The following is a 16,205-nucleotide window of genomic DNA, read 5'->3' on the forward strand; positions in this document are numbered from 1 at the left end:
GCATGACATCACAGCTTGGATTTTTACTGCAGTAGTGATGTGCGTTTGTGTGTGTTATGCTGCAAGAGTATTCCCTGAGTAGCACTGCCTTAAATTTTTCATATTTATTCTTCAGGGTCTTCTCAAAGATCTATGCAAATAATATAGTGAGTACTTTGTTATTGTGGTGGTCTTGTTGCTGTTAGATGTGCAAAATTAAAACAAAATCCGTACTTTTGTGACAACTTTATCTTGGTGACTGTCCGACAAACGTACTGTACACTGTTGTTTCCTAGACGCTGAACAGTGCTGTTGAAGCCCTAAAGGAACTATTAGTAAAGGAGAGGCAAGAGAGGATCACCTTAGAGTATCAAATCCGAGAAGACGTTTGTAATGAGATGATGGAGGAAATGCAGAACAGAGAGAAGCAATTTAGGTAACTTTTTCATTGCCTTTTTGTGAGCGATGTTCATGCTTAAGTTTTTTTCTCCCACTTAGTTTTTTTGTGGAGGGGGTAAGCAAACTGGATCCACGGGCATAGTTTACAGTTTTATTCCCATTATAAAGCAGCTGTTTATACTGACTAAATTATACAGAAGCAGCCTAACAGAGTATCCATAATACTGTGACAATGCAGAACAGTGCTGCATACCAATGTAGTAAAGAACAAACTTATTTTTCTGGTTGAAAACTGGAGCCCACTCACTTTAAAAAAAAAAAAAAAAAAAAAAAAAAAAAAAGGGGGAGGGTGTAGAACATTACTTCAAACTGCCTTTTACATTGACTTGTGAAGTAGTACGATGGATTAAAAATCAGCTGATTGAAAAGTACTGACTTTTTTCACAAATAGGCTGCTGTACAGTGAGGATCAGGATACATGAGTCAAAGCAAAATCCATAGTGTTCTGACCACTTTATCTTTGTAAATGGCTGATAAACCCACTGCGCACTGGTGTTTTTAGATGCTGAACAGTGCTGTTGAAGTGTAAAAAGGAACTGTTGGTAAAGGAGGGGCAGGAGAGGATCACCTTACAGTACTGAATCTGAGAAGAAGTTTGTTATGAGATGATGGAGGGAATGCAGAACAGGGAGAAGCAACCCCCCCCCCCCCGAAAAAAAATGTCTATTCTTCCTGACTGGGCTGTCAGGCCACTGTTTGAACTCTACTTGACTGGGCCTTTTGGTCATGCCTTCATCCCTTGTATGCCTCTGACATAACCTATATGCATTATTCATAGTGTTATGAGAGATGAAGTGGTAAAAAGTGGATAGGAACCTTGGTTTTAATGGTATATCATTCTATAGCTTAGGACCTCAACAGGCAAATGCTTTAATGTTGTATTCTTATGAATATTTTGGGGTGTGAAGAGTTGAGGTTTTTAGTGGAATGTTATTGTATAATTTAGGGCTTTAGTAAAAATGTGATGTTATGTTGTCCCATCTCGCCTTCATTCTTGCTAGCTGGGTTTGGAACTGAGCATCGGTTCCAACTCTGCCTATTACTAAAGCTCGAGAGCTTCCACTGGCTTGAGGCTATGCCCTATCCCATCATGCTTAGGGAAGATTACCCAGATCTCATTTGCCACTAAGCAAGATTGGGTGCTTCTCACTAGGCTTAGGCTAAGTGAAAATAGTTCTTCAGTATTCTGTTTTTCCAAATATTTTTGGATAAACATTGTAGTTAATGTTTTAGGTCTCACCTTGTGGTGAATTACTAGTTTTTTGCTTTTTGCGTTCGTTTGTGGCTGGCCATCGCTTTCGTTAGGCCTACATCTCCTTCCCTATCCTGTTTTCACTAAAAACTTTCTCTTATCTTTAACAGACCCGTTTTAAGTTAGAGGGTTTGCCTTTTCTTTCCTTAACCTGTTTGTTAGAGGGGCTTCTCTTTCCTAAAGAGGTTTTGTCGTTTAAATCCGAGACTACTCCTTTGGCTAGAGTAGACCATTGTTTTAGTTGGAGACCTCTCCGCTATCCTTTTTCTCTTCCCCGCATGACTGTTTAAACAAAAAAAAAAAAAAAGTAGAAAATATATATTTACAGTTACTCTTTACTAGTGTGCTGTGTTAAATAGTTTTGATAGTTTTTCATAGTTAACCTTGTTATTGTCAATCTAGTTTCCTGGGCATTATTGTTGGTGCTTACCATTATGTTCAAGGAATTAAAAGAAGTGAAGCAGTCAGGCTTCAAAAAATGTGATTCCTGTTCACAAAAAATGTCATTAACCAACGGGCACTAGTTGTGTCTACTGTCTGGGTCCAGTACACCTTCAAAACTCATGCTCCATTTGCCACAGTTTTAGTTCCAGGATCCTGCTGGAATGCAAAATCAAGCTTATAGTCAGGGGATTGCTTAAAGTTCCTTTTTCTAAGGCACTAAAAGGGGAGCCAGACCTCCTCCAAATCTTCTCAATCCCCAAAATCGGATAAGTCAATTTAAAAGAGTGTCTTCTCCAGCTCCTACTTCTGAGCCAGTAAAGAAGCTAGCTAAAGACTACTTCGGACCCAAAGGCTTTCGGACCAAAAAAGACAACTCCTTCAGTTCCACCAGTTTCTTCAGAACCGACTAGGAACCATAGATGGAGCTGGTCCCCAAACTTGGAGCTGGTCTCCTCAGTTCCACAGTCGCCTATTTTGCAGTCGGCTAGAAGTGTCAAATCTTCGACCCCATCCTCTCGATCCTCCAGGAGTCTGTCGGATGAAGACGTGGAGCGGGTGGTCAGGAGGTTGCTTCAGACTCCGGCTCTCCCCAAGATCCTTTCAAGTCCAGCCCAGAAGGAATTGGAACCAACATGCCACTGCCCCTTCTGCTATTCCTCCAATCAGAGTGGTTTCAGAGCTGAATTGCTTGGATGTATTTGTAGTGGAACCATTGGGTCCGAGACCTACCCCAGGTTTTTTAGTCCCAATTTCCGCTCCGACCTCTTTGGTGCCATCTTCTGTCAAAGGGTCTGGGAGCCAACACCCCCTCCTCCGGTTCCGGGGAGGAGAGTCGGACCAGACCTTTGTCTGATCTGAATCCGCCTCTCGGGGCATTGGCGCGGCTGAGCTCAGCACCTAGATCGGCCTCGAAGCCCACCTCCTTGGTATGGGAGAAGTCTCCTGGCTCTTTGGAACCATAGGCTCACTCGGGCCCAGGTCTTGGTGCCTTTGTGGTCATGAGCAGTGTGCTGTCACCCCAGATTTCTCCACTCTCAGATTCAAGCACTCTTTCCCCCAAACGTGCCAGTGTCTGCCTCTCTCATCCCTCCCCCCAAGGCTTAGAGAACAAATGACCCATTGGGTGAGTCACTCTCTTCTGAAACCTCCCCAGAGGATCCCTCTGTAGAGGTCCCTTGGATGAGAACATGTAAAAGGAAACATCTAGACTCCCCTGAAGAGTCTGTCACTTCAGATATGAACTTAAATGATTCAGAAAGACCCCCACTGTCACCCTCTAAGGATGTCTCCTTTTCAGACATCCTAGAGATCCTGAAGCAGAGAGGTGGCTGGAAGACCCTTACCCCTTCTGAGGATGAGTCTGTATATCTGGAGGTATTTGGTTCTTAACCGTCCACCTCTTGGGTGTGTCCGCCCTTCGACCAGCTCCTCAACCTTGTTAGTCAGAGGGCATGGGCCTCTCCGGAATCCATGGAACCTGTTTCAAGGAAGCCCAACAAATTTATAGCTACAGCATCAGACAAAGATTTCTTAACCAAAGGTGTCCCAGTGGTGGTGGCGGCGGCAGCCACTAAAAAGGAGTTAGCTTGAGACTTCTTTATCTGTCAGTCCACCTAATCAGGAATCTTGACCGATGGCCAGACATGGGAAGCGTATGTTCTCATCAGCGTCCTTTACACTCGGGTCACTAAACTATTTGACCCATTTTACCAGACTTCCGAGGGCTCTCCTAAAGGAGCTAGGTGATACCCTCCAAGGTTCCACAGCTGGAGGGGTTCCAGACAAGGTGACCACCCAACTTGTTACCTTAAATTCAGTAGTCAACTCCTCTATGCAGCTCATTTCTTGTGCAGCCAATGGTGCAAGTAGGGCAGCTGGTACAGGAATCGCTCTGAGGTGGCATTTTTGGATGCATCTTTGCGAGTTTGCTGAGCCCTTAGTCTTCCTTCATTAATGCACCTTTTGACGGCTCGTCGTTGTTCAGACCAAAAATTAGAGACTCTTGACCAGGTGCGAACTAGAAGACAAAACTCTGCCTTGGGAATATTTTTCCCTCCCTACCAGGCCTTCTCCCAAAGTCTAGAATGGTGGGAAAATGTGGTTCTGTAAATACCAAAGAGTTTCGCCAGACGCACATGGTCATTTTTCCCCAAGGGGCAGAGGGGGAAATAATGGAAGACACCGACCCCGTTGCATAGGGGGTCCGCAAAATCAAGGCAACAGAGATGCATTCTCTGGCAAAACCCTTCCAGCTCTCCTGAAAGGAGGCCCGCCTGTCCACCTCTGGAGGCAGTCGGGGGCAGACTATCACTGTACCTAGAAGCCTGGCTGAACATCACTCAAGACAAAAGAGTACAGTCAATAATATCCAGGGGATACAACATACCTTTCTCCACCCCACCCCCACAAACCAGATCAGTTCCAGACATTCCACCCTGTCAAAGGGATCAAGCAACCATAGAGAGACAAAGGTTGCTAGGAAAAGAGTCATCCAAGAAGTCCCTGCAGACCAAATTGGCTCCGGAACTCTTAGTTCCAAAGAAAACAGGGGACTGGAGGACCCATCTTGGATCTCAGCAGGCTGAACAAGTCCATTAAAGTTCCAGATGGTGACACTGCAAAATATACTCCCTTTTTAGGAACAAGACAATTGGATGTGCTCAGTCGATTTTCAGGATGCATACTACCATATAAAAATGGACAGTTGATCCAGGAGAGATCTACGCTTCCGGCTGGGAGCCATTCATTACCAGTTCCGAGCTCTGCCCTTTGGTCTCACTACAGCCCCCAGAGTGTTTACCAAATGTAGGGCAGTAGTCACGGCTCACCTGAGCCATCTAGGATTTTGGGTGTTTCCATACGTAGACTGGCTCCTGACCGCTGCCACCAAGCATCTACTAACCAACGCAAGAGACACCATCATTCATCTATGCTCTGAACTGGGCATTACCATAATTTTTTTTAAAAATCTGCCCTGTTGCCATCACAGCATATTCCATTCATAGGAGCAGATTTAAACACAGAAGACATGGTAGCAAAACTGTCAAATGATCGGGTACAGACAATGCGCCATCAAGTGTCCATCTTGCGCTTTAAAAAGAAAGTACAGGCAACGCTTGTTCTAAAGTTCTTGGGCACTATGGAAGTTGCTATAACATTAGTACCTCTGACATGTCTACATATGAGAGCCCTGCAGTGGCTACTCTTCGCTCAATGGTCCCACAAGATCCTCATTACAGACTCCTGCAAAAAAGACCTACGCTGGTGGCTTCAATCCACGCAGGTAACTCTAGGCAAGGCCGTTCACTCTCCTTCAACCAGTAGCTACAGTGACCATGGAGGCTTCCCAGATAGGGTGGGGGGTGGGCATTATCTGGGAAAGACCGTCCAAGGAACTTGGCAGGAACAAGAGTACCACTTGCACATCAATGTCCTAGAAATGAGAGCGGTGCTTCTGGCATTGCAGGCATTCCAGAACTCTTCCTCCAGATACGATTGCAATAGACGGACAATATGTCGGTAGTGTGGTACATCTACAAACAAGGTGGAACCAGATCCTACCCCCTGTGTCGAGAGGCTCAGAGTATGACGATGGTCAGTCTCTTCTCAATGTTTTCTGATTGCAGCACATATTCCAGGGAAATACTACATGATGCTGGACAAATTGAACAGAGCAATTCTTATGCCACACGAGTGGTCCCTAAAACAGGAAATTGCGAACCAGATTTTTCGCAAGTGGGGTCAGCCTTGCTGTGACCCCTTTGCCACATCCATGAACACCAAATGCAGCAGCTACCTTGCCATAATCCCTTCTCTGGGGGAGTCACCAAGGGATGCACTTGTTCACAATTGGCCCTGGAACTCCTTTATGCCTTTCCCTTGTTTCCACTAATCCCCAAAGTTCTACAAGAAGCCATATCGTTATACTCCTCGCTCCATACTGGCCTCTTCAAATCTTGTTTCCTTTCCTATGGTCCCATCTCAGAGAAGAGCCATGGATTCTGTACCCAGTACCATATCTTCTGACTCATCAGTCAGGAACGCTCCATCCCTCTATCCAAACCCTCAAACTAACAGCTTGGCTGCTCCACTTCCAATCTTAGCCAGGCTTCCAGACGTATCCCCTGCAGTGAGACGCATTCTAGTTTTAATCTCATAAGACAGCAACTAGAAAGCTTTATGCTAGCAAATGGAAAAGTTTTCTTTTTGGGCTTCCAAAAATCTCATAGACCCCTTCACAGTCCCCCTAAGTACAATTTTAGATTTCTTAGCAGAAATTTTGAATGAAGACGCAGCAGCAGCTACAATATGAATACAATTTGTCACCATATCTAACTACCATATAGGAGACACGGGATCAAAAATAATGCGTCTCAGATTGTGCAAAGCTTTCCTGAGAGGTACATTTTTACTAAGGCCTCCAATAAGGGAAGCACCACTCCTTGGGACCTCAAGTTGGTACTGACTGCTCTGATTTTCCCACCATACGAACCAGCTTCCTCTTGCCAACTAAAATTTCTAACCTGGAAAACAGTCTTTTTAATAGCCATTACTTCAGCCACGAGGGTTTCAGAACTTCAAGCTCTGTCCATATGCCCTCCGTATTTAGTTTTTCACAGACAGTCTCTCTCTCAGAACAAATCCTTCATTCCTTCTCAAACTATGTTCTGAGACCAATTTGAAATCAGTCCATTGACCTGCCTGTATTCTTTCCAAACTATGGCAACAAGGCAGAATATAAGCTACACCAATTGGATGTCCACAGGCAGTTACACTTCTTGCATAGAACAAAGGAATTTGGAAAATCTGACCAGTTATTCGTCTCCTCAAATAACAGAAAAGGTGCACCAGTTTCAAAAGTTACCTTGTCAAAATGGCTTACTGACACTATTACCTACACATATAATTCTCAGCATAAACTGCCAGGAAAGATTAGAGGCCATTCAACAAGAGCTATGTCAACTTCGACACCCATTCAGGCCAGACTACCTATGGACTCTATCTGTGCTGCAGTCACATGGGTCAAACCTCATACCTGTATCACTCTTTACAAAATAGATGTGGCCTCCCTGAACAGGGCTTCCTTTGGTTCCACTTTTCTGAAGAGTTTATTCTCTTGAGCCACCCAAGAAAGAAGGTGCTAGGGGATGCTGTCTTAACCAGTGAGATGGGACAACTTAACATTAAGTAGTTATTTACTCACCATAACCTTCCATGTTTGTTGTCCATAATCTCACCTTCATTCTTCCATCCCGCCCTCTTCCCCCAACCTTTGCTCCTGGAGGATCGAGAGGAATTTTTATTGGTTGTGAATTGTGTTCTCTGCTTCCCTTCTTGCCTTTTGAGACAAAGGCTAAAAAATATTACCATTGAGATTTTGTATATAGCACCGCTGTGGTGCAGCGGTTAGTGTTGTCGCCTCACAGCAAGAGGTTCTCCTGTTTGATTCTCGGCTGGAGCGCCTTGTGTGTGGAGTCTGCATATCATCCCCGTGGTAGAATGACGGCTAAAGACATGCAGGTAGGTGGGTGCGTGAATGGGTGTGCCTTCTTTGAAGGTTGGGTGTTGGGCTGGTAACTCGGCACTGTAAAAATCCACTGCCAATCATTAGTGGACCAGAGTTCCGCTGTGGCGACCCCTAACCGGGAAAAGCTGAAAGAGATTTTACTATTGGGATTTTGTATATGATTTCAAAGTGTGTTAGTAATTTGCAAACAAGATCTGGGTAATCTTCCCTGAGCTTGAAGGGATAGGGTATAGCCTCGAGCCAGTGGAAGCTCTCTAACTTTAGTAATAGGCCGAGTCGGAAACCGATGCTGGTTCTGAACCCAACCAGCAAGAATGAGGGCGAGATTATGGACAACAAACATGGATCATTATGGTGAGTACATAACTTCTTATTAATGACGCATTCTAGTGATTAGCTTGGAGAGTGAAGAATAAAAGGGTTGACATTCTGCTGAATGAATGTTCTGGATGAAAGTTTTATTCTGAAGGAAGAAACGTAGTAGGATTAGTGATTAATGTTCATGATTGTGTATCAGTAAGGAGGAAAGCAATTTGTTTCTTGGTGTTTTTACATCTATCTTTGAGAGTTGCAAGTGAATTTGAAGCGAAGTAAGCTGCTCATAAATCTGAAAACTTTGTTTTGCAAGTTTACCATATGTTGCAGTTGGTGAGGACTTTGCATTTAGGATTGTAAGTTTGCATTCCAGGGCTGGGGAAAGTGCAGCTTTAACAATGATCCTTGATGAGTGAGGTATTAACAGGTAAATTGTATAGTTAGTAAGAGGCTGTTTGTGTTGAATTAACTAAGACTTGAGGAACAGGTACAAAGTTTGACTGCTTGAGAACTGCAGTATGATTCTTTATTTGAAATTAGCTGCAGGCACATGGCAACCTTGTCTGTCTTCCTGTGCTTCCTGACATTTCCAGGACAAAGGTAATCTCGTTCTGTAATCCAAAACATCAGGTGACCTAAAGCTAAAAGGGGCAGACAAACCACCCTGTTTCTTTTTTGCTGAAAGAAGTAATTAGTCATCCTATGCAGCAGTCCCTTTCAGGTATATTTCTAGAAATAAGTACTCATTCTGTAATCTCTCTAATTGCGTTGTTGAAATTGCGCTGCTTAGGTGCTTGTTTACTCATTAACTGAATTTGTTTTTTTTTTGTTTGTTTTTTTTCCTTGTTGCATGATCCCTGGTGTACTTTGAAAAATACCAAGAATGCATGTTTGAGGACGACCATTTTCATCATTAGATTTCCATCTGAATTGTCTTTTTATCATAGTGCGTACCACAGTGTGCTTCTGTGAGCACTTCCAGCCCATTCAGGAGAGACTTTGTTGACTCAGAGTGGAGGTATTCCTTCAAAAGTTGAATCAGTGTAGAAAAATGGATAGGCCTGAAAATATTGTTTAAAGGGGGAAAAAAAAGTAGGCAGCGAGCACATAGGCGTGGAGAAATTGTCAGCTCTCCTAATGCCCAAGTGCTGGTCCAGAGAGATGATTATGTACTGTCTGCCAGCTTGCAATGACTGCATCCCCACCTGATCTGATTCTTTTTGGCTTTATCTTTATCGAAAGACATGTGAAGTAATCAGTATCTCCTGGAGAGGCAGCTGTGAAAGACTTCTGGCCACCAAAATTAAAAGAAAAAAATGCACATCTGAATAGTGTATACCCCTAGGATATTCTGTCCACCTTGGTAGAGGAGGCTGAGGTTGGCTTTGATGTCTTGGAAGTTTTCCATCCTTCTCATATGCAGGGTGAGCAGCCATTCAGGCATGAGAAGAAAATTGATATTTGTGGCCTAGGAGTCTGGCCTTCTGGCATCATCATCTTCCACTGTTGCAGGTTTGCTGAGACAGATGTAGCTGCCTGGTATAGGGTCTGCTGCAGTAAGATTGATGATCCGCAGCTTCTCCCTTTTTGAAGGAGAAACTTCTCACCCCTGATTCTTCAAATTCAGAGTTGAATTACAAGGGTTTTTCATATTTTTCTCAAACCTTCTCTGGGCCATAATACAGATAACGAAGAGACAGTTATCAAGCTTCCTGAAGAGGGCATCTCCATTGATGAGATGGCTTATTTAATGAGGGAGTAGTTCATTTAGGAGGACCAGAGAGATTTTCTACTCTATGCATATACTTACTTTTGGCCTGATGAGATGAGGCCCACAGCAGGTGATGCTGGTATAAATTACCATCGCAGTCGTCGCCTGATGTGTGTCTTCACTGGCAGAGTCTAGATACTCAGTTATTGTTCTACCATATTTGACCACTTTTCCCCGTCTGGGCTGACTTTATCCTCCTTGGGATGTATGTACACTCCTGGTGTGAAGATGCCATCAGACCGCATCATCATTCATTCTTGTATTAGTTGGTGTTTTATGCATACTGCACTAGACTTTTTAGTCCAGTATTACACTATGCCTGTTTATCACACTGTGCAAATAAAAACCCTGCTGGAGAAGCTTTCTTTTTAATGTAAACCGAGCTGAACTGAGGTGGGTTACCAGCCACAACTCTGAGCTGAGGTACCAGACAACTTGAGGCTTCTCAGCTTCCCATAAACATGTGTTGCCTCTCTTTTTTTTTTTTGCTTGATTATACTATTTACGGCACTTTTATTGTGGTCTGCTTATCTAATACTGTATTTTAATACTGTAAACTAAACTGCACTGTTTGTACTGATTTTGTCTACTTTACTGTGCCTGTCGTATTTTGTTGCTGCTTTCAATGCTTGCAAAGTCTTTTACTATTTTCACTGATTGCATAGTAATTCGTGAAAATAGTAAAACAAAACTTTGCAAGCATTGAAAAGTTTTGTTTTACTATTTTCACTAATTACTATGCAATCAGTGAAAATAGTAAAACAATTGCAGAGTAATTACTGCGGTGGTGGTGCTGCGGTAGCATTGTTGCCTCACAGTTAGACGTTGCCCGCTCGATCCTCAGAGCGTCTTCTGTGTGGCGACATGGGTGAACGGGCATTCCTTCATGGAAGGTTGTGCATTAGGCCCGACAAGCCAGCACGTAAAACTCTACTGCCAATCATTAGCGGACCAGAGTTCCGCTGTGGCGACCCTTAACTGGGAAAAGCCGAAAGACAGACAGACTGATTGCATAGTAATTATTGTTTGCAAAGCATCTGTTCTGTTTTTCTGCCAAGCAGTGTTTTCAGTAAATGATTTGTTTGCCATTTAAACACTCTTTACTGTCTCCTTACTGTTTTTCTCCTGTTTAAAACATTTTTTAGTGTTTCCTGCCTAAATTAGTGTAGCTAGTAGCTGTAACATAGTCCAGATACATGTTTGTTAAATTGGGTCTGTTTTTCAAGGGTGTTGTATTATGAGAACATTTTCCAAGTCATCTTTAATTGGAATGGGCCCTTCTGCACCCATTTGAAAGAAGTGTGCTGACTGGAACCTGTCTGGTGAAGGGTGATTGGTCTATGGCTTGAAGTAAGCACCCTCATTGGTTCTTTTGATTATTGTAAGTTTTTAGCTTCTGGTATTTGAGGTCCACATTTGAGCAGGTTTCTGCCTGTTTCCGAATTGCTCAGCAGCACAAACTGCCATTCAATTGTGGACAATAGCCGGACGGATAATTCTGACTAATTTTGCCTTAGTTACAGCTATAGTACATAAGTGTAGTCTTCATCCTCGGTACATTTCCGATCTAAAGTATTGCTAGTGAGCTGTGATCTAGTAAATCACCAGCCAAAAACCTCATCAGAAATGACTATCTATAGGGCACCTCCTAGATCAGTCCTGAAAGCACCCACTTTGTGATGACAGTTCTTCAAACCTACCATTATGGACAGTTGGTACCATCCTCGTTTCTCCTGCTAGCCTCGTTGACATGGGTCTCCTGAGACAAGGTAGCAACTCTCTCCTATACACTGACAATCCTCTACTAATAAACTCTAGTACAGAGTGTGAGATGTAGCTATGCCAAGAATCTTGATTCCCTCCTGTCTAGTACTCGAAACGGTAACACTGGAGCGGTAATCAACTTACCCACCACTACGCATGCACTTATTACCACTACTTATACACACAGTACACATCCTACTCATAAATCAACATTACACAGAGGTTCTCTTAAAAAAAAAAAAAAAAAAAAAAAAAAAAAAAAAAAACACCAGAAGCCTCCAAAAGACAAGACTGCTACAACTAACAGTTCCCACAGCACCCAAGGCACTCGGCAATACCAATGTCTCACCTACCAAGCTCATAAGGCTCAACACTCCTAAACCAAATGTTCTTGTCATTGGAGACTCCATAGTGAGACACATGGATGTACTACTCACCATGTTAGATGAGGGGAAAGTCAGTCAGCTGCCTGTCCTGTGCCAGGATTAGTCAGATCACTCATGCACTGAGGTGTCTCTGCAACAACTACTATTATGACTCTTTCATAGCTCATGTTGGAATGAACGACCTGAGACGTACCTCACTGGACTGTATGAAGAGAGACATGATTGAGCTCTCTGTGTGCGTCTCTGGCAGGTATGTCCCTAGCCTTGAGCACCATATTACCCTCACCTAGAATGATGCCACAGTATTAAAAATATATATATGATCGATTCCAATAATTGGCTTAGTTTTTGGCATCATTCAAAGGGATACAGTTTGTCACCCTGGGACGACATGGGCGACAAACCTCACTGCTTTGCCAGAAGGTGTTTGCACGTGGCACCACTAGGCTTTTGGCTGCTGGCAAAGGTTGTTGCCTCCCCACATAGTGCCTTTTTTAGGCAAGGTCTCAGAAGCAAAATTGCCGATGTGAAAATTGCCAGTCATAACAAAATAAAGGTTATGCTGCTAAACGTTAGGAGCCTAAACCAAAAACAGCACACCCTGGAAGCCGTCCTATCACTGGAGGATGTAGATGTCTGTGCAGTCATGCTACAATGCCTTCCACATCTTCAGATGGCAAAACACACGTGTGACCACTAAAGGAGACTAATTCGATCTATATTAGAGATATTCACCTCCTCCATGGAGATGCTCCAAGTTTAGATTACCGTGGGTAAGATCCCAAGTCAAGTCATAGCTAGTTATAGAGCCCATTCCATGAATCATGGTGAGCATGAGGTGTACTTGATCAAAGTGGAGTGAGTCCTGCTATTGCCAAACACTCTGGTCATGGGGGGATTTCACTTATCCCACCATCTACTGGGAAACTTTCTCTAGTCCTAACTCCCTAGCACAAAAGTTCCTTAACTTCAACTCAAATGCCCTAGAACAAATTGTTCAAACTCCAGTAAGAGGAACAGGCATATTAGATCTGGTCTTCACTAACATTATAAACAGATGCACCACCGCAACTCTTGGACCCTCATTAGTTAAATTCGGCCACAAATCAGTCACCTTCAAACTGGCACTAACACTAGAACTCACAAAGGGCGAAGTCAGACTAAAAAACTTCAAGGCAAACTGTACCCTCCTAGGGGAAGGTCTAAAAGCATTCCAAGCCCCACCCCCAGCTGGAAGTGGTAAGTAAACCAAAGCTTACAGTAAAGCCCTATACAATCACTTGTGTAAGTGTAAAGACTCCAGCATTAACAAACTTTACAACAAACGCAGAAAGTTGCTGCCTATGAAAACTAAAGCGAGGCCCCAGGAATGGAAAAGCACCCTCAGCCTCAACAGGCAAGCAAGACAGCATATCAAATCCTGTAAGGGTAACTTTGAGAAAAACTTGGCAATCACAGCTAAGGATAACCATAGGGCCTTTTATAGCTACATACGCAGGCTTAAAAGGTAGGACCTAAGCATGTGCCAAATTAGTGACTAGCAGTATCACACACGCTGATCCCACAAAGATAGCAAATGTGCTGGTGGACAGATTTGGTGAAAATTTCACTCCCTTATCCCTTCCAAACTTATCAAAAACCTTGCCTCCAGTATCCCTTCACCTTACATATCCGAACAGTAGGTCAGTAATGTCTTGTCTAAGGCAAAAAAAACACACCCTGTATGGGGCCAGATGGTATCCCAGGCTGTCTTCTAAACTAAATTAAAACATGAACTAACATCACCATTAAGTACACTATTCAATCACAGCCTAACCACAGGCTATGTTCCTTCAGAATGGAGAGCAGCAACAGTTATTCTCCTCCGCAGAAGTGATTTAGCAACGGACCTGAGAAATTATAGATCCATAAGTCCAACCAGCCTCATCTTTAAGGCCATAGAATGTATGATCATGGACCTCATAAATAAAGACATAGGCAACTTCCAAACTCTGTATCCAACTCAGTTCAGCTTCAAGGACAGATCTTACTTGTTAAACCTGGTAGATTTATTCAGAAATGTGACCAGGGCCATTGACGAGGGTATATCTGCAGACAGCATACCTCAACTTGGCCAATGCCTTTGACAGAATCCTACACTCTAGCATTACATTCAGTTTATTGGTAAACCTGTTTGTTGTAAGATGGATTGCCAACTGGCCACACACTGTCAGCGAATGACTCCCCATCAACCATCAGGTGTGTCACCAGTGGGGTGCCACAAGGATCAGTGCTGGGCCCCCTACTCTTTGGTGTATATACTTCTCAGAAGTTCAGGCTAAAACTAAAGGGCTTTGGCTGACCAGTTTTGCAGATGACTGCAAACTAGGTGCAATTATCGATTCTCCAGATGGTATCAGTATACTTCAGGAAGGTCTTATGCAAACCAATGGCTGGTGTCTTAGTAACAGTCTTAAACTAAATGCAAAGAAATGCATCATTATTTCCTTTGGTAAAAACAATGTCCCTTCAGACTGTCAAATTGACAATACCCTCTGTAACTGCATACTGGTAAGGGATTTGGGATCACAGGTAGACTGCGACCTTAACTTTGACCACCATGTGTTGGCTGTAGTAAGGAAGGCTTTCTACATAGCACACTTGATTAGAAAAGGCATCGCCTCTAGAGCAAAAGTGGTTACAACCCCCCTATACTCATTAGTAATCAAGCCCGTAATTGAGTATAATGCCTCTCTTGGCATGTACCATACAAAGCATCTGCATCAATTGGAGAAACTTCAGAGGTTTCTAACAGAAAATCAAGGGACTCCAGCATTTGCCTTAAACAGACTGAAGTCCCTGTCACTGTACTCTGTATTATATAGACTTCTTAGGAGAGACTTATGCCTGGCTTACAGAGCAACCTACGACCCAAGCCTAATGAATGTGCTGCACATCTGGAAATCAAACGGGACTAGAGCCACCTGTTCCAGGGACCTTAAATATGACCTGTGACTTTAATAGGACATGCGGGAGGGACAGGTTTGTCTCCCAGTGACTGCTGCTTCTTTGGAATAGGCTGCCAGTTTGTGTGAAGCAGAGCCACCTCTGACACTGTTCAGAAGGAACTTGGATGAGCAGATAGGCACTGTCGATTCTTATCAAGGATGGCAACCACAGCCCTCCTGGACATGGGCAGTCATTACTAAATACAGTCCTGGGTATTGACTAGAGTATCATTGGTATTACATTGGGATGAAACGGCTAGGCTTGAAATGACTGGCTCGATAGCCTAGTAACCTCATATGATCCTAAGTATCATTATTCTGTTATTTTCTAATTTCTCCAAATCTTTTGGGTTTCTAATACCATGATGGGAATGGACCCTGTTCCTAAGTCAAAGTATGATTTAAAGTTCATGCAATTAGTATTGCTTCAATCTTTGATGTCAGCTAGTAGTGCTCTTTGTCAGCCAGTAGTGCTCTTCGTAGCACCCGCAATGTGCCCAGTAATGACTCCTGCAATTCGCGTGGGATTACATGGATTGGTAACATATCTAAATATGATTGTAAATTCTTTTTTTATATAAGACTTGATGTTCATCGTGTTTCACTGTTGCAGTTCTAACCAATGGGTTATTTGGCTCCCGGTAGCCCTTGATCGGTCAGAATACCAAAGGTAAGTGAAAATTACGTCTGTTGTCATCGGTTGTAAAGGACGTCAGGACGTCCGATACAAAAGGAGACAGCCAACGTCACTTCCTCAGTCTTCCTTGCCGCAGAGCCCGAAGCAGAAGCATTTCTTGCATGAGTGCCGGTTGGCAGTTTACCTTTTGTGTTTCCAACTACGAAGTTAAAGTCAACTACAGATAAGTACCCCGTTGAGGATCCTCTTTTCTTGCCTTAACGAATGTTAGAAAAGGCTAATTGACTTATCTGTAGAAAGCAGATTCTCCATAGATATTTTCATTCCTGTTGTATTTGTTTAGGCCTTGACCACGACGTTTCTAATTGTGATCTTTGTGCAATTCGCGTACTATTCGTCGTCGGGCTAAGCATTTTGGAGTTTGGCCTAAGTTTATCGGTATGGCATCTGCTGGTCTTCAGGCTTTGGATATCCCCAAGAAGCGTAAGGATAAGGACTAGACCTCGAATGATGTTAGGTTGGTTTTCGGTCATGCGGCGGCCAGTGAGGTGCCTTTGCAGACCCTGCAGCCCATAGATTTTCAACCGCAGGCCTCGGTTGAGACCATTGCCTTCTGACCCTTCCGTCTGTTGCTTCTTCAGCTGGATCTGGAGCCACAAAGCTGACTCTGGTGTCAGAGACCTC

General features: G+C 43.5%; 1 protein-coding gene across 1 annotated transcript in view; it reads left to right on the forward strand.

Moving 5' to 3' along the window:
- Positions 1–275: 275 nt before the first annotated feature.
- LOC122800032 (kinesin-like protein KIF20A) overlaps positions 276–16,205 on the forward strand; it is a gene marked incomplete at its 5' end in the record, with an annotated part of 810,695 nt that continues 794,765 nt past the window's right edge. Inside the window, 1 exon segment of the mRNA XM_044069508.1 lies at positions 276–415. Within this exon segment, the coding sequence (XP_043925443.1) occupies positions 276–415 (140 nt within the window).

This window comes from Protopterus annectens, chromosome 4.part0 (genome assembly GCF_019279795.1).
Source record: "Protopterus annectens isolate FY-2018-M chromosome 4.part0, PAN1.0, whole genome shotgun sequence".
Lineage (NCBI taxonomy): Eukaryota > Metazoa > Chordata > Ceratodontiformes > Protopteridae > Protopterus > Protopterus annectens.